At 50.0% G+C, this 17,554-nt stretch overlaps 1 protein-coding gene and 1 long non-coding RNA gene across 2 annotated transcripts; one reads left to right on the forward strand and one right to left on the reverse strand.

The window, feature by feature from the left end:
• Positions 1-249: 249 nt before the first annotated feature.
• Positions 250-3,453, reverse strand: LOC309517173. The gene is made up of 2 exons (XR_014213165.1): positions 3,323-3,453; positions 250-2,511 (listed from the first exon to the last, which is right to left on the reverse strand). It is a non-coding gene; the product is annotated as an uncharacterized lncRNA (long non-coding RNA).
• ORAI3 (ORAI calcium release-activated calcium modulator 3) lies at positions 2,683-15,978 on the forward strand. The gene is made up of 2 exons (XM_082196228.1): positions 2,683-3,469; positions 14,674-15,978. The coding sequence occupies exons 1-2, from the start codon at positions 3,215-3,217 to the stop codon at positions 15,262-15,264; spliced, it is 846 nt and encodes a 281-aa protein (XP_082052354.1). The 5' UTR covers positions 2,683-3,214; the 3' UTR covers positions 15,265-15,978.
• The last annotated feature ends 1,576 nt before the right edge of the window (positions 15,979-17,554 follow it).

The following is a 17,554-nucleotide window of genomic DNA, read 5'->3' on the forward strand; positions in this document are numbered from 1 at the left end:
ACCCCCTTGGCAGCATCTCCCAACTGACCCCCTTGGCAGCATCTCCCAACTGACCCCCTTGGCAGCATCTCCCAACTGACCCCCTTGGCCTTTCCACCTGCTTTGTGCCCCATCCGAAATGACTGCGCATGAAGGTGGCTTATGACTGGCCACAGGTCAGCCTTGCCGGCTTGCAGCAGGTCCAACGCAGCACATCTGTGGTCAGATCTCTCGGTTTTAAGACCAAACAATGCGACTTTAAAGCAAAAGTTGGCAACTCTGATTTTTAATTGGGACAGCAGTGCTGAGAGTGGGGGTGGTTGACAAACAGACAGAGAAAATAATAAATTTATTCCAATAGCAATCTCTGTGTGCTTAGGTATAAAAATCAGGGTAATTGTTGTTTTTTAAAACCACATGTACAACAAGCATACAAACATTGACTCAAATGCTAATCTAATTGTAGGAAATTATCTGGGTAATGTATAAATATGACATTGTACTGCCATAAAAGTACAATGCTCATAATAAAAAACCAATGGTCTGTCCCTGTGACATTAAAAGCAATAGCTTAACGTTTCGGTGTACCTGTTTAAGAGCAAATATTTTGCTCGGCATTTGGGTGACAAACACAGTGTTTGTAAACAGCCAACGGGGCACCCCAAAATATGGAAAAACGGTTAAGTTTAAGGCTGAACTCCTATACAGTAGTACCTCAGGTTACAGACTCTGCTAACCCAGAAATATTACCTCGGTTTAAGAACTTTGCTTCAGGATGAGAACAGAAATTGTGCTCTGGTGGCGCGGCGGCAGCATGAGGCCCCATTAGTAAAAGTGGTGCTTCAGGTTAAGAACAGTTTCAGGTTAAGTACGGACCTCCGGAACAAATTAAGTACTTAACCTGAGGTACCACTGTATGCCAGTTTTTCCCAGCCTGGTGCCCACAAATATTTTGACTGCCAGCCATTCCTCAGCAAGTGAGTCAAATCATGAAAAGATTTGGTTCAGTTCCTGTTTAAGGTTCAGCTACAAATGAAGTTCTTCCAGGCCAGTTAATGTTCAGCAACTCCTTCAAGCACACTTGACCATCCAGTTCAGGTCAGGTTCACCTGCTCAAATGTAAATATAAGGCATGTTATTTATAATGATTTTTTTTTTGGCACAGTGATAAAAACCAAACATGCCCTGTGTTGCTGGTGTGGCACTGCTGTGTTGTATGTTGACCAAACCTCTGCCCTAAATGAGAAGCCAGCCTCCTTGCTCAAGTCTCTGTTTAATGCTTCCCCTCCCAGAGAACTGGTTTCATCTGACGTGCCTTTTCTGGTGGAGCCAAGGAGCGTCCCCCATAGAATCATAGTTGGATGGGACCCTGAGGATCCACTAATGCAGGCATAAGCAAACTCGGCACTCTAGATGTTTTGGGACTACAACTCCCACCATCCCTAGCTAACAGGACCAGTGGTCAGGGATGATGGGAATTGTAGTCCCAAAACATCTGGAGGGCTGAATTTGCCTATGCCTGATCTAATGCAACCCTATGCAGAATAGGCAGCTGTCCCATCCGGGGATCAAACCTGCAACCTCAGCACTCTAGCCATCTGGGCTATCCAGGCTGCTCATACACATCAGGTGCTTTTATTATTATTTGCTAGATTTATATACTGCCCTTCATCAAAAGATCTCAGGGCGGGTATGAGGGGGTTTTCTCAGGGTGTGAAGATGAAGAAGCAAAGCTCTTGGCAAGATTCACTTCTCTGCACGTGGCTTGAAAATTAAAATATAATGGAGATACACAACTTTGTGCTTTATTATATTATCTCTCTTTTTTATTCTCTTTTTTTCTCCTGTCTTTTTTCCCTCATTCCCTCATTTATTTTTCTTCTTCTGTGTTTTTAATTTTAATTTTATTTAGTTTGGTTTTTATTGTATCGCACGTTGTAAACTCTTAATGAAACTGATTAACAGAAAGATCTCAGGGCAGTTCACGAGATAAAAAAATACAAGATAAAAGCACGGACAGTTAAAACAGAAACAACAAAACAATAACCCACCCAAACACATTTAAAATGCTGTAGTAGAATATTAATCGGCCAACGGTTGTACTCTCATATTCTGAATCAGAAAACTCTTTTCTTTCATTCTTTCCCTGGTTTATTATGTTCATATCGCAACCTTCCTCCCAAAGGGGCCCAAGGTAGCAAACAACAAGTGATAAAACATCTTACAAGGTATTTTTAAGTTCCAATACAGACGCAGCCCGATCTCCACAGACATGTTGAGAAAAAAGGAAGGTCTTTGGGAGCGGACTATCAGCCTGTGGATCACGGCTTGAGCAGGTTCCCTGGATCCCTTTTACTCCCCGCCTGCCCCTTCAGAGAAGCGAGTTGCACGAAGCTCCAAGGGCCTTACTTCTGAGTAATCCTGCACAGGGCCTGCGCCGTAACCATCTCCGCCCCGGACGGTCCCGCTTCCTGCAGACCAGGCTCCGCTTCGCAATGCGGAGTCTCACCGCGCCTCTCCTACCTCGCAGGGCTGTTGGGAGGGTAAAATCGAGCCACGTTCGCGAAAAGGAAACGGATCTTTGCCGCGTCGCTACTTCCCCTTTAAACGCCGCCCGCGGCCAGAGCAAACTCCTCTGTTTCTCTTTCTGCCTCCCTCCCTCTCTCTCCCCGCCCTCCTTCCCTCCCTCTCTCCCTCCCTCCTTCCTTCCCGCCCGCCTTCTCTCGCCCAGCCCCGCCGCCCGAGCGAAGCGCAACTTTCTTCGCCCCGGCGCGGCGTCGGATCCGCGTGCTCTCCCGCCAACGGGGCTTCCCCTCCTCTGCTCCCCGACGCCCCTCGACGCCCCTCTTTTCCGCCCTCCTTCCCACCCACCCCACTTCCTCCCCGCCGCCTCCTCCTTTTGATCTTCGCGGGTCTCGCCGCGCTCCCGCTGCCCCCTCTCCCCAATTTGAGGAGGGCGCCTCCCCCACAACACTTTCCTCTCCGGGCGCCCCCTCCAACCTATGGCCGGCTAAACACCTGGCGGCTACTTTCTCCCCGCTTATCCCATCTCCTCCGGGGGTTCCGCCCCCCATCCCTATTTGCGCCCCCCCCTGTTCCCTCCTCGCAGCCCCTCGGAGTTTGCCCGCCCCTTCCAGCCCCCCAACTTCTGCCCCCTCGGCCGGCGTTGCTGCTGCTGCGACCGCTTGTTCCTCCGCGCCGCGCCCGGCCCCGCCGCCCTCCTCCTCCGGGACTGATGAAGGCGGCCGGCGGCTCCGAGGGGGCGGACGGCGACGGGGCGGACGGCGAGCGGGAGCCGTTGAACCCCGAGGCCTCGGAGACGCTGGGCGTCTCGGCCACGTACCGCGAGTTCGTCCGTCGGAGCTACCTGGAGCTCATGAGCGCCAACCAGCACTCGCTGCATGCGCTCAACTGGCGCCGCCTCTACCTCAGCCGGGCCAAGCTCAAGGCGTCCAGCCGCACCTCGGCGCTGCTCTCCGGCTTCGCCATGGTAAGGAGAGACCCCGCGGTTTGGGAAGGATGGAGCCCGACCCGGGGGGTTCCCGCCAGGCCCCCCGGGGCGCCCTCCCCCCACACACACGAGGTTTTGGTCTCGCAGCGCGCGTCCCGTCCAGGGCTGGTGGGAGCCGCAGTCCAGAGCGCATGGAGGGCGCCAGGTCGGCGAAGGCTACTCTGACATTCCTTGGCGCGGGTTGGACTAGATGACCCTCCGGGTTCCCTTCCAACTCTACACTGCTGTGGTTCTAACCCCAAACTTGGCTGTTTTTTTGGACTATGACTCCCACCATCCCTAGTCAGCAGGACCTGTGGTCAGGGATGATGGGAATTGTAGTCCCCAAAGAGCTGGAGACCCAGATTTGGGAAAACTGTTGTAACTGTACTTCCCCACTCCACCCCACCCCAGCCAAGAAATAACCCAGACCTGCTGATCCCCTGGCCATATAATGCTTCCTAACTGGGTGCATCCCTCACATTGCCCAGAGAACACAGAAGCAACAGCACTTGTTCCTGGGATGTAACCGCTAGGCACTGTGCTCACTTTCTGAATGGGCCCTGCTTCCTTTTCACACCCTGCTAAGCCTGCTTACGGTTTTCTCCTCCAAGGAGAACCTGGACATCTCCCTGCACTAACCACTGGTCATTGCTTCCCTTGTCCCAGATAATCCTAGTACATTAACTATTGCAGCCTTCGATCTCCTGTCCGACTCCCTGGCTTGTGGTTCAAGGAGGGGGTGCTTCCCAGAGTTATGAAAAGAGCCTGGGTGTTTTGACCAAAATCTACTCTTTTTGTAAAACAGGATCAGGTATTTCCAGAGCGGTTCCATGCAGGACACTTGGGGACTGGAATGTGAGTTGGTGGGTTGGAGCAGAGAAGTTAGGTGTGGTTCCCCCCATTATGGTAGATTCTTCTTTCTCTCTCTCATCCTCGCTTATCCTTTCCAAAATAGGGTGGAAAGCTTGAGATGCTTTCAGCCTAGTGGTCCTTCTGTGCGGCTGTTGTTCAGCTGCAGTGAGCATGTAGGAACAGGGCCCCGGTCCTTGCAAGAGAAGACAGATTCGGGAGTGCTGACTTGCCGCTGAGCTAAAAAACTAAGCCAGCAGCTGGGGAACGGATGTTGATTTGGAGAGAGATCTCAAATCCCCCCAGCCTCTTCTCCTTCCAAACAGATCTGCAAACAACCCCAAAGAGTCTTGCGGCATTTTAAAGGCAAGACCTTTTGTTGTGGCACATGTTTCTGTGGACCAGTAGTCCCTCCCAATATTGGGCTGGTTTTTTGTTTTGCAAGTGCAAATATGCCATGGATGTAATGATGGCACTTTAGTGATGGGTTTAGACTGTAATGCCCACGCTTCTTCCTGCTTCATTATTGCCATCTGGAGGTGCATTTCTGATGCTATAGTACAAAAAATCCACCCCAGAACATTTTTGGAATAATAAAAAAAGAAAATACAGGATTTCATCAGGAAGTTGTGGGACATTTACTGACTCAAAACAAAGCAGTATGTCCACCCTGAAATGCACCCCTAATGTTCGAAGGTGCCCTAAGTGTATCTGATTGTGTCCACAAAAGCTTATGCCACAATAAGGCAGTCTTTTGATGTGCTTAAGAATTTGGTGTGTGCTGCAATGTGACGAATTCAGATCCTGGGTGTCTTGGAAAGGGCTCTGTCTTTCCCACATGGTTTGAAAATACTCTCTGGACTTAGATTTATGTTCCTTGTCATGTGACTTTGCATTTTGGAGCCATCTCAAACCTCCCTCTCTCAGTTCTTCTCCACAACTCTCTTTGCTCGTAGGCCTTAACCTCAGAACGCCAGGGATTCTGCCACACGTCAGAAGTAGAGAGGGTGTCTGAGCATGCACAGAGAACCCCTCAATCCAAGTTAACCACAAAATTGTGGCTCCCCTGCATTTCATTGAATGCTTAGAATTGCCACCTTTGACCCCAGCATATTGTGTAAAATAATTCCCATTACAGTTGTAGCTCGGTTTTCGAACGTCTCCATTGACGAACTTTTCAGAACTCGAATGGCCTTCCGGAACAGATCATGTTCGAAAACCAATGTACCACTGTACTTTAAAAAAATTAGAACCCCACATTTTCTTCCAAGATGCAGGGTTTTCCTTCCCAACCCATTTTATGTTCACAACCACCCTGTGAGGTGGGTTAGACTTTGAGAGAGTGATTGGCTTAGAGTCACCCTGCAGGACTGAGTGGGGAATTGAACCCTGCTCTCCTAAGAAGACCCTGTGGCAGGATCAGGCCAGAGGCCCTTCTAAATCCAGCATCCTGTTCACACAGTGGCCAACCAGACATTGCCTGCGTGAAACCCACAAGTAGGAGACATGACTCCAGTTCTCAGGCCGGCCCTACCATTAGGCAGAGTAAAGCAGCTGATTTTTGGGTGCTGTGGAAGGTTTCTTGTTACTGTATTTTGCAGCCAAGAAAGAAGAGAACCACTTGTGGGCTTTTCTGTCTTCGACGACAAGCCTGACCAGCTGTGTGCCTGAATCTGTGTGTGGGTGCCACCCTACATCACACTGTCTTGGGCCCATAGCCCGTTTGCCAGTCCACGTTGCCAGTGCCTCAAAAATCAGATGCAGAGCTGGGTTCAAAACCTGCTCTGCAATTCCTAATGGTCATTATACAGCCCTTCTTGTTTTTATTATTTATAAGCACCTACAGATTGGCTCCAAATGAGCATACGCAGTGAATTCAGTGAATTGGAGAGTGGAGTGCTGTGCACTGCATTTTCTCAAAGCATCCTTCTTTGATTTTTTTTTAACCTTGCCCCTGCCACCAGAATAATATATATCTGTTTAACTGATAACAGGATTGCTTGGAAGCTTCTTAAGAGACACACTGAGTGTGTAACAAATGTCTTACTAATTCCAGACAGAACTCCCAGATACAAGAAATGCACAACTGGGTGAAGGCAGCCTGGGGATATTTGCTTACAGGCAAATGAGTGCCTTGGCCAATATTTCAGCCTGTTGATTGCCAAAAGCATCTAGAAAAGAGGCAGGCAAGGTTGGTGGGAGAGGGAAATGGGACAGGAAATAAAAATGAAATTATACAGATGGACAACTGTTCGGGGGCAGGGAGACATCTAAAGCAAGATGCCCATGTACGGTAATTTGGCGCCTCTGGTTTTTAAATGTGCAAGTTCAGGCTACTCATAATAATAATAATAATTAATAATATATTATTTATACCCCACCCATCTGGCTGGGCTTCCATCTGGCTGGTTGATCTTTGCAACCCAAACACTTACAGACTTTTTTTTTTACTTTCTGGTGACCCAAAACTCTCGTTTTGCTTCCTCTTTTCTCCCTTTCACATGGATTCTCCTGGAATTAAGCATCTCGAATGCGGTTTAAACTTCCACTTTGGGGTGTTTCGTAAGTGGGGCGTACGAAAGGACTCAGCCATGTGGAAAGTGAGCAAAACAGCAACACTATTTGGATAGAGTTTAACTTTCTGGTCTTACTAGAAAGAAGGATGCAAAGTTGGAGAAAATATCGTGTGTGTGTGTGTTTGTGTGTGTGTGTATTTAGTGTTTGTTTAAAAAACAAAAACAGCATGCAGTTCAAAGATCCTACTTTCACTGACATGCTGGCCTTACGAAAATAATTGCTCCTGGTCAGAAGGGAATTACACTGTGCGTATACTTAGAAGCAATGTGTTTTTAGGTCCCTTGGGGGGGAAATGCAACAACAACCTTCTTAAACTCCTTTTCCAAAGGAAAGGCACTCTGCACATGCTCATGGACGTCTTGCCTTGAGCTATTTTGCAGGGTGAGAGAAAGGCATTCTACCTAGGATTGGAAGTGCTTTGCTTAAGATGCCGCCATTCTGCAATAGTTGTAAATACAGTCTGTATAGTTGGGGGCTCGCAACAAAATGTTGCAGCGCAAAGTGCTTCTGATCCAAAGCCACTCGCACACAGTTAGCATTCTGTATCTACTTGGCATGGTCAGCCCTCACAGCTTTCACCCTCTCAAGGTCCCCACCCCAACTGATTTTCTTAGAAAGCTGCTGATGTCTCGCTCCTGTGGGTGGGTGGTGGCACACACACAGCCTGAACATCAGAAATAGAAGGACTGAAAACAGGATGGTGGTGATATGGGGATGATTACACACACACACACTTGTATCTGATTGAAGTTTCTGCTCTTAAAACCACGCTGTTGGCTTTAGCGGTTCTTGCATGGACCCAGCCTTCAGTTCTGGGCTCCGGATGATTTTCCTCTGCTTTCTTTTCTTCCTGTGATCCCGGGCCGCCCATCCCATCCAGCAGATTCTGGCTTTCTCCCACCTTAGGTAAACTTTCTTTGAAGAACGCCGCACCCTATATCCTGTAGGCTCCTGCTTGCAATTCAAAACCCAGCAGCATCTGCAAAAAAAAAAAAAAAAAGGGGGGGGGAGACCAACTACCTCCTTGTAAAGAAATCATCACTAGAACATCAATGCACAAAATGCTTGCATATGTATCTGTGCTTGAGGGTGTGTGTTTATTCATTCCTTGTCCTTCTGTTTTGAGCCCGGGTCCCTGTGTGACCATCAGTCCTTTCAACCATCGCCAAATACTCCCCCCCCCCAGCAGAGCTCCCTATCTCTTGCCTTTTTCAGTTGTCATTAATAATAATAATAATAATAATTTATTTATACATACGTACATACCCCGCCCATCTGGCTGGGTTTCCCCAGCCACTCTGGGCGGCTTCCAACAAAATATTTAAATACAATAGTCCATCAAACATTAAAAGCTTCCCTAAACAGGGCTGCCTTCAGATGTCTTCTAAAAGTGTGGTAGTTTTTGTTCTCTTTGACATCTGGTGGGAGGGTGTTCCACAGGGCAGGCGCCACTGCCAAAAAGGCCCTCTGCCTGGTTCCCTGTAACTTGGCTTCTCGCAGGGAGGGAACCGCCAGAAGGCCCTTAGCACTGGACCTCAGTGTCTGGGTAGAACGATGGGGTGGAGACGCTCCTTCAAGTATAAGGCTATTGCACGTACGGAGCACATCGTGTGTACTTTCTCCTTTACAACAACCCTGTGAGGTGGCAGGGCAGCATGATGATAACTGTGTAAGGAACCCCATGAAAGTCTGTTGCTTTGTGTGGGGGATGAGAAGCCATGGCTGAGGGGCAGAGCCTTTTGCTTTGCATGTAGACCCTCCAGCATCTCCAGGGAGCTTCCTTATGCCGGCCCATCTGCCTCAGTGCTGTCTACACTGACTGGCAGCTTCTCTCCAGAGATTCTGGCTGACGTTTTCCCCAGTCCTATCTGGAAGAGCCAGGGATTGAACACAGTGCCTCCTTGCATGCTCTACCACTGAGCTGCAGTCCTACTGCTTCGCTATATGGCTGTAATATGACCCCCATATTTCGCCTGAATGAATGGGCATATCGCACAGATGGCTTGAACTGAGGTAGTTAACTGATGCCCACGGCGAAATTGGCTGCATGGATTTTTAACGCAGCCGGATCCTAGGCGTGTCTACTTGGAAATACAATCCTGAGTCCCATGGGGCTTATTTTCCCATTATCCGTTGCAAGCGTAGATGTGAAGGCTGCTCCCATGTCTCCTCCATCTGTTCCTTCCTATTGTGGTTGCCTTGGCTCGTTGTCCTTTGCCCTGGCCCCAGATTGGCCTGTTTTAAAAGGCGCTTTCTCTACCTGCATTAAGGTGCCGGACTTTATAAACTGTGGAGTTTTGGACTTTTCTAATCCCCACTTAGGCGCAAAGCTGACCTCCAGATGGTCGTTCCAGGCCCAACCCACCTCGAAGGGTTGTCGGAGGAGTATAGCAGCAGGGGTGTGGGGCCTGCGTACCCGAGCCGCCCCAGGTTCCCTTGAAAAGAGGGTGGGCTTGAAAGGGAGAAAGCGCAGCGCAGGCCTGGCGCATTTAGATTCCCTGCCTCTTTGGCCAGCCAGGTCCCAAGGCAAGACTGCATTCCGCACGGCGTGATCTCATTTGCTTGTAACCAAAGCAACAGGGGGAGCTTAGTCAGGGAAGGGAGGATATGAGAAGGGAGACCGGCTGCAAGGCCTATTTCAGGACCAGTTTTTTGGGGTGGGGGAGCTTGTGAAACGCAACGCCAAGAAGGCTCTTCTCTGACGGGAGCGCCATTTGGTTTGGGGGTGGCGGCGTGGGGTGGGCAGATTGGAAATGGAAGGCTGGTGGCTAAGATGCTTGGGCTTTGAGGTGGAGAAGTCTTGAGTTTGAATCTCGCCTCTGCTTAGGCAAACTGCCACAGTCTCTCACCACCTGCCCTGTAATATGATTGGCCGGCTGGAGAGCGGGGAAGGTCACTGGCTTACCTCGCAAGGTTGTTGTAAGGATCCCTGTGAGGCCCTCTGAGTGCACCCAGAGCTGCTTCTGTCCTGCTTTGTTTAATGAACGGGGACTTTCTCCCATAGGGGGCTGAATCACCGGTTAAAGGTCACCTGGAAATTGTGGGTCACGGCAGAAACCTAGAAAGTCTGTTTCCAAGCCTTGGTCCTGCAGCAGGCGAAATCGTTTGGGAGCAGAGTGCCTCTGGGCACATGCAGAGAGTTCTCGTTCAATGGACAAAGCGCAGCCAGTTCCCGCATACTTCCAGGCATGCCTGTGGCCTGCACCTCTCATTTTTCGTAGCAATTTGGGGGGCTTCTAGCCTAGTCTTGCTTGGGAGACGATGTATGACCCTGGTGAGCGTGCCTTGCTTACATAATTTGCCTCAGAGGTGCACAAACACTTTGGGCTTTGGCTTCCCAGGAATGATGGGAAGGCAAATGTGCATTGGGGGCTCTTTGCTTTTTTGCTTGTGAGTTTCCTAGAGCTTGTGAACAGGGCGGCTGTTGGCAGGAGGCCCTCGCTGGGCTGCAGGAGCCAAGAGTTGAACGCTTGGTCAAAATCCCTCAGTGACCCTGTGTGCCTGACTGAGCCGATATTCTGGGTTTCTCGGCCAGTCGCTCTCCAAAGGGACCTCCCAGTGAGGCTCAGAGCGGGTGTGGGGGACTCTGGCCATGAACTTTGTCATTTGGATCACTCTTAAAGCGGAAAATCCTGGGGGCCAAAGGGCGGCAGGAGTGTAGTGTAGTGGTCAGAGCAGGGAGCTGCGTGAGGGAGCCTCCTTTCCTCCCCTCCAAGCAAGGCACAATATTTGCTGCAGATCCAGCCGTAGCTTTCTTCTGGGCCTAGGGCAGAGGTAGCCCATGGTGTTGGACTACAATTCCCATCACCGCCTGACTTTGTGTGGATGGGAGTTGGGCGAGGGCCCAATGACATCTGGAGGTTGCTGTACCTCTCCTGTCTGTCTTCCTCACTCTGCATGTGGGAGGCACTCTGCATATGCTCAGAGGCACTTGTTAGGCTACAGCTGCTGCCACCTAGCCAGCAGTCCTGCCCCCGAAGCTAACATGCAGCTATTGGGGTTTTCTCATGTTTGTACAGCTGTTAATACTCAATTATTGAGTATTAATGTGTTTCCAGTGGGTGTGGGGAGGCGTTTAGATGAGGCTCCCTTTCCTTAGTCAGTGGTTCTCAAAGGAGAGGGTAGCAAGTGTGGGGGGAAGATTCAAGGACAATCAAAGAAACATTTCAGTGCGGTATAGTATCAAAATAATTTTTTTGCCGGGGGGGGGGGGGATATACAGTCGTACCTTGGAACCCGAACTCCCTGGAACTCGGATGTTTTGGCTCCCAAATGCCGCAAACCCGGAAGCGATTGTCCCTGTTTTCGAATGTTTTTTTGGAACCCAAACGTCTGATGGGGCTTCCGTGGCTTCTGATTGGCTACAGGAGCTTCCTGCAGCCAATCAGAAGCCACGATTTGATTTTCGAACGTTTTGGAAGTCGAATGGACTTCTGGAATGGATTCCATTTGGCTTCCAAGGTACGGCTGTACAACCAGAAACTACCCACGCGCCTCTTCAAGAGCAATTGGCTATTCTTCTACAGTTCTCCACTGCATATTGCTGTGAACAGGGATTTTCAAGTCTGACAAATATGAAAGATCAGAAAAGAGAAAGGCTTCTTTGTGTTGATGAGGAAACGAGAATGGGAGTCTCATATTAAACTTAATATAAATGAGATTACCCGGCAAAAGCAAGCTCACACCTCTCACTGAGCTTGTATACATACTTAAAGTACATATGTAAGAGGCTCGTTCATAATTATATTTTGGCAGTGATTCATGTTCCTACGTAGCAGCCTCGTTTTATATTTTATGATCATATTATAAAGTAGTTGTGTTCTCTGTTGAGTCCAAGCATTGCTAGGAGTTGCTTCTTTTTGTTTTCAAATGCCTTTCTTATTAATAAAAAAATCGGGGCGGTGTGAGCAGCTTTTTATTCCGAATGTGTGGCCCAGAGGGGGGAGGGAATGAGAACCACCGCCATAGAAATAAAATTCACGCTCTGCACATGCTCTTGAGTCACTGAAGCTTTTGGGGGGCCAGGATGTTTGAGAAGAAAATAGAGAAATGGAGCCTTGTCATTGGAGGGCCAGGCCTTGCAGTAGCAGACTGCAAGGGGGGGGGGGTGTTTGAACCCTGGCTGTGGGTCCCCCATCCCTTCCCCCCCGACTTTCCAATTCTATCCATTCATTCCCTGTCACCTCCAGCTGAGTCGGTGGCACGTGCTGCCTCGTAGGGCCCTTGCCAGCCAGCTGTCATCACTCGGTTTAATGTGGCCCACTTTCTGAAAATAAGCCCTCGGCCGCCACTGCCTCCCTCCCAGCGTAACTTGACTCAGGGCTTCGAGGTCGGAGGGGGTTAGTTTGCGGTGACGCAGCAGCCCCACTTTGGGTTACTTTGGGGAGGTTTTTTAAGGCCACGATTCCATTTGTTTGGAGGGGCTCCCCCATCTGTCGGGGAACGGACTCCTTAAACCCCTTGCTCCTCCTTTGCTTCCCAGGCTGTGGGAAACTCTCTTGCTGTGGGTTAAATCCTTCCTTCCCCTGCCATTCCCTCCCTCTCTCTCTCTCTCCTCTGCCCCCCAAACCAATCCCCATCCCCATTCTCTGGGGAAACTGCCAAGCCCCTGGGATCCTAGCCAGAGCTGGAGCTGTGAACAAATGGGAATATGGGACACTCTCCCCTCCGCCCCACCATCCCTGCAAAGGGTCCCACTGCCAAGTTGGGGTTTAGCAGGAATGCCGCTTCTAAGGGCAGCCATGATGAGTCTTTGCCTCAGCCGCTGAATTGTGTGTGTGTTTTGCCGTGGCGAATGGCACCAAATGCAGATTGTACAGAACCCTCATTTTCCGGTTGTTTTCTGCCTTTCCTCCCAGAAGCTCAAGGCAGCGAAGGTTGCCCTCCTGCAAGCCACCTCTTTGCTTCCTCACAACGCTCCCGTGAGGGAGATCTGCTGACATGCCTACCCAATGATTTATGTGGGGATTTGATTTCTGGTCTCCCAGATCCTAGTCCCTAGTTCAGCTGTTACACCACACTGGCTCTCTTTGAAAGCACCATGTGGGAGCTGCAGAGATATTGGAGGAGCTGCTCCGCCCGCTCCCCAGATATCTGTGGGGGACATATTAATTATATTATATTATATTATATTATATTATATTATATTATATTATATTATATTAGTCCCATATCAAGTCACTGCCCCAAACAGCCACGTTCAGTTGAAAACTAGAGGCACCAATTGTGAGGCCACAAGTCTTTGGCCTGTCTTCCCACATCGGGATAATAATGCTGGAATTAGGAGGCTGTGGTTCTGAGAATTACTAAGCTATCTCTTTGGAAGTGTTTTGTACATGCACAGAAACACTATAGCGGCACATATTTTTAGCTGTGGTTCTTGCCTCAAGTTGACAAATGACCCTTTATGTCCCTGCCATGACTCTGGCTGTTTCTAGACTCGGCAACCAGTATGTGTGTGGAAACCGCAGACAGATTGGTAGAAAGCGGAGAGTTTATTTCAGGGGTTAACTGGAAAACGGGGTGCAGCCTCTGGGTGGGGTGTTTTGCAAATTCCTCTCAGAATGTGACACAGGAGTGGCTGGATTTGCTGCATGCTTTTAGGAGTGCCTGTTCCTCTTCACTCGTGCTCTGTTTTATTTTGGTAACTAAAACCTCTCACACGAAGACACTGCAGCTTAGATGCTCCCTCATCCCAAAGAAACTCAGGCTGCCATCCTAAACACAAGACCAAGTCCCTTTGAACTCAGCAGGGCTTAACTTCTGAGCAAACCTGCCGGGTTTTTCTGGGCCTAAGCCAACATGCGGACTGCTTAGCACAGGGGTAGCCAACATGGGGCTCTCCGACTCCTATCAGCCCCAGTTGTGATGACAGCAATGAATTATTATTATTTATTGAATTTATGTACCGCCCTATACCTGGAGGTCTCAGGGTGGTTCACAGAAAATATCACAAAATATAAAATCAAAATAACAACAATAACGCACTAACACCCCCCACAAAAGTGCCACATTTTAAAAGGGTATAGGTCAACCAAAGGCCTGGTTAAAAAGGAACATTTTTGCCTGGTGTCTAAAGGTGTGTAATGAAGGTGCTAGGCGAACTTCCCTTGGAAGAGCATTCCACAGACGGGGAGCCACCGCAGAGAAGGCCCGTTCTCGTGTTGCCACCCTCCAGACCTCTCGAGGAGGTGGCACACGAAGAAAGGCCTCAGAAGGTGATCTCAGGGTCCGGTTAGGTTCATATGGAATGATGCGGTCCTTGAGGTATTGCGGTCCTGAGCCATTTCAGGCTTTATAGGTCAAAACCAGCACTTTGAATTGGGCCCGGAAACTAATTGGCAGCCAGTGCAGTTGAACCAGGATCGGTGTAAAATGCTCAAACCGTCTTGCTCCGGTGAGCAACCGGGCCACTGAATTCTGCACTAGTTGAGGTTCCCAAACCGTCTTCAGAGGCCTGCGTAAAACCTTGAGGATAACAAAGCATAGACAATGGTAGTTAGGCTATCCCTGTCCAGATAGGGGCGTAGCTGGGCCACCTGCCAAAGCTGATGGAAGGCACTCCGGGCCACTGAGGCCACCTGAGCCTCGAGTGACTGCAAAGGATCCCAAGCTGCAAACCTGCTCCTTCAGAGGAAGTGGGGTTTTTTAAGGTGCCATTTGGCAATTAGCTTATATATCTGAGTTTCTAACACTGCTCTGAGCGTGACTGGCATTGGCCCTCGCCTATTTGGTGTCGGATCCTAATTCTGCATGTGTGTCCTTTCTCCCCCCAGGTGGCCATGGTCGAGGTGCAACTGGAGGATTACGACTACCCCCGGGAGCTGCTGGTGGCGTTCAGCGCCTGCACGACGGTGCTGGTGGCTGTCCACCTCTTCGCCCTCATGGTCAGCACCTGCATCCTGCCCAACATTGAGGCCGTCAGCAATATCCACAACCTCAACTCGGTCAACGAGTCCCCCCACGAGCGCATGCACCGCTACATCGAGCTGGCCTGGGGCTTCTCCACAGCCCTGGGGATCTTCCTCTTCCTCACTGAGGTGGTGCTGATTTGCTGGGTCAAGTTCCTGCCCGTCGGAAGCGCCGCCTCCGCTCGGAAGTGCTGCGTCCCCGCTCCGGCCCCTTCCGGCGGCAACGCCACCGCCCCGGCCCCGACTTCGGCCTCTCCGGACAACTCCGGGTGGAACGCCGCCATGGCTTCCACCATCATTATGGTCCCGGTGGGCGTGGTCTTCATCATCTTCGCTTTGCATTTCTACCGCTCGCTAGTGGGACACAAAACGGACCGGCACCAGCAGGAGCTGGAGGAACTCAACCAGATCAAGTACCAGCTCGATGGAGAAGCCACGGCGCTGCAGGTGGTGTGAGGCTTGTTGGCCTGGCCCACGGCTCCCGGGACGGTTGTTATTTCCAGGAGAGGAGGGACTGCCTTGCAGATGTCCCGATTACCGGCTCGGTTGGGGGGACCGCGAAGTCGCTGGTACAGTTGGAACTTTATCAAAAGTGGCTGTGACCTCTCCTCTTTCTATTTTTTGCTTTTTTGGAAGGTGTTCCTTCCGCCCCAAAATAACAAAATTATTTCATGTCCCCCGGAAAAAATAAAAAGGAAAAGGGTATATGAAACGCAGAAGGATTTCTTGAAATGGAAAAGGAGCCGCAAACTTGAATTCCCTGCCCAAATTCCCGCTGCCCGATGGAGTTTCCGGGATGCACTGAAATGTTTACCGAACGTGGCCTTTGAGCAAAGAGATGGCACTTTCCCCCTGGGAGAAGGGTGGCGGCTTTGCTTATTTGGTTGTGGTTTGTTTTCTTGTGGCTTTGTTCGCTCTTGCAGTCCCCCTCAAAACCAGAGAGAGAGAAAGGTGTCACTCAAACGAGCTGGGATTTAAAAAAAATGGGTAGGCGGGTCTGAGTGAGTCAACCTGCCTTGCCATTTGTCTTCCTCCTCACTCCAGGAAGAATATCTCTATGGCTGGGATGGAGAACCTCTGGCCCTGGGTTCAAGTCCAGACCTCTCTTTCTGGCCCCCAGGGGGCTCTCTGTAGGAGGCCACTCCCCCTGTTCCCAGGCCACATTCCTCATTGGTTTTTGCCTGGCTGGAATGTGCCCTTGAAATCTGACGACGATTCTTCCTTTCCTGAGCAGAGAATAAGTCCTCTAAACTTAAGGAACCAATCTCTGACTGTTGGTCATCCTGGCTGACAGTCCTGATAAGAGTTGGGAACCCAATAACATTGGGGCAGCCACATGTTTTCCAGCCCTGGCCGGACTGTTGGTTGCCACTGCTAGCTATCCTGTTGTTTTCCATCAGCACCACCGCAGGCTGTGTGCCTCTGAACTGGCTGGCCAAGGGCTGGACCAGCTCTGGAAGTGGGCGTTGCTAAGCAACGGCAACATCTTCCCTTCCTCCCAGTGCTGGCAAGAAAGGTAGGTGGGGGATGCAGCCTAATGGCAGCAGTGAGGCACTCGGCTCCTGAGGGATGTGGGCAGTTTTAGCAGAGTGGTGTGTGTTTTGTGCGCACATGAAAGACACACACACACACACACACACTCCCCATACACAAATGCACACTGTGTCCCTGGTCCCAGGCAGCAGTTTCTAGAGAAACCCTGTCTTTCCAGATATCGAGCAAGGGAATGTTTTCAAGATGACTCATTCCCTTGGGTGGTGTTGAAGACCGGTTCTTTTTCTCTATAGAAGGACAGTTCATCCTCAGCTGCTGGGCTTGAAGGGAAATGGTATATTTTTGTTGGACAAGGAGGAAGCGGACGACTTGAAGGAATATCTGAAGCTGAACCACCCACAGCTGCTGGTGTTCTTTTTTCTGCTTCTTCTTTTTTTTAGGGGGGGTTATCCGTTCTGTTCCTACAAAATACCCCTTGCGTACAAGCAGACAGATCAGCGCTTTGTGTGTGAACTGTACATCACGAGACCCCCACAGCAAATTATTTATGTGGCCCTGAATCACAAAGTTATCTGAATCCTTGCGATGGGAGCTTGTGGCCAAGGTGTTGAGCAATCTCCTGTTCCCACAGACATCCTGCTCCACCCAGCCTAGCCTGCGATCTTCAGAGGCCTGCTATTATAATTTGGGGTGGTAGTTAAAACCGGACTTTGGTGACCCCCCCCCCAGTGTCAGGCCCAGCTCTGCAACTTTCCCCAGCAAGTTTTGAAAAACTTGGTGGCAGGCCCTGAGTTGGCCCACATGTGCCTTGAGTTCTCTTTGCTGGACCAGGCTAGAGGTTAGGTCTCCAACGTGGTGCCCTCATACGCCCCCTTTGCCCAAGACTTCCCTTTCCCAGTTTTTAAAATGAGGATTTTGCGGAGGCCTTTTTTGTTGCTATTTGGTTGTGGAGGTGCCTTTTTTCAAATCTGTTTTATTTGTTGTGTGTATGGGGGAAGGTCAGTGTTTTGCCTGTGTGTGTGTGTGTGTGTGTGTGTATTTGGCACCCATGACATTTTCTTAACAATCCCAGGCCCAATGAGGTCTGATAACCCTGCACTAGATTAGGACGCAACTCGTTTTTATAGGCGGGATATTTAAAGCGAGACATTGCCTGATATGCATTCTTAAAAACAAACAAGGAAGTATAGCAGCTGCAAGTTGCTTCTGGTTGAGCTAAGGAACTGCTGTTTCCTCCTCGGATGTTCATCTG

Source organism: Podarcis vaucheri (genome assembly GCF_965113315.1).
Source record: "Podarcis vaucheri genome assembly, chromosome: 13".
Classification (NCBI taxonomy): Eukaryota; Metazoa; Chordata; class Lepidosauria; order Squamata; family Lacertidae; genus Podarcis; species Podarcis vaucheri.

Coding starts and splice junctions, on each gene's coding strand:
- ORAI3 (XM_082196228.1), top strand. CDS start 3,215: ATGAAGGCGGCCGGCGGCTCCGAGGGGGCGGACGGCGACGGGGCGGAC. Junction 3,470..14,673: donor TGCTCTCCGGCTTCGCCATG/GTAAGGAGAGAC, acceptor TTCTCCCCCCAG/GTGGCCATGGTCGAGGTGCA.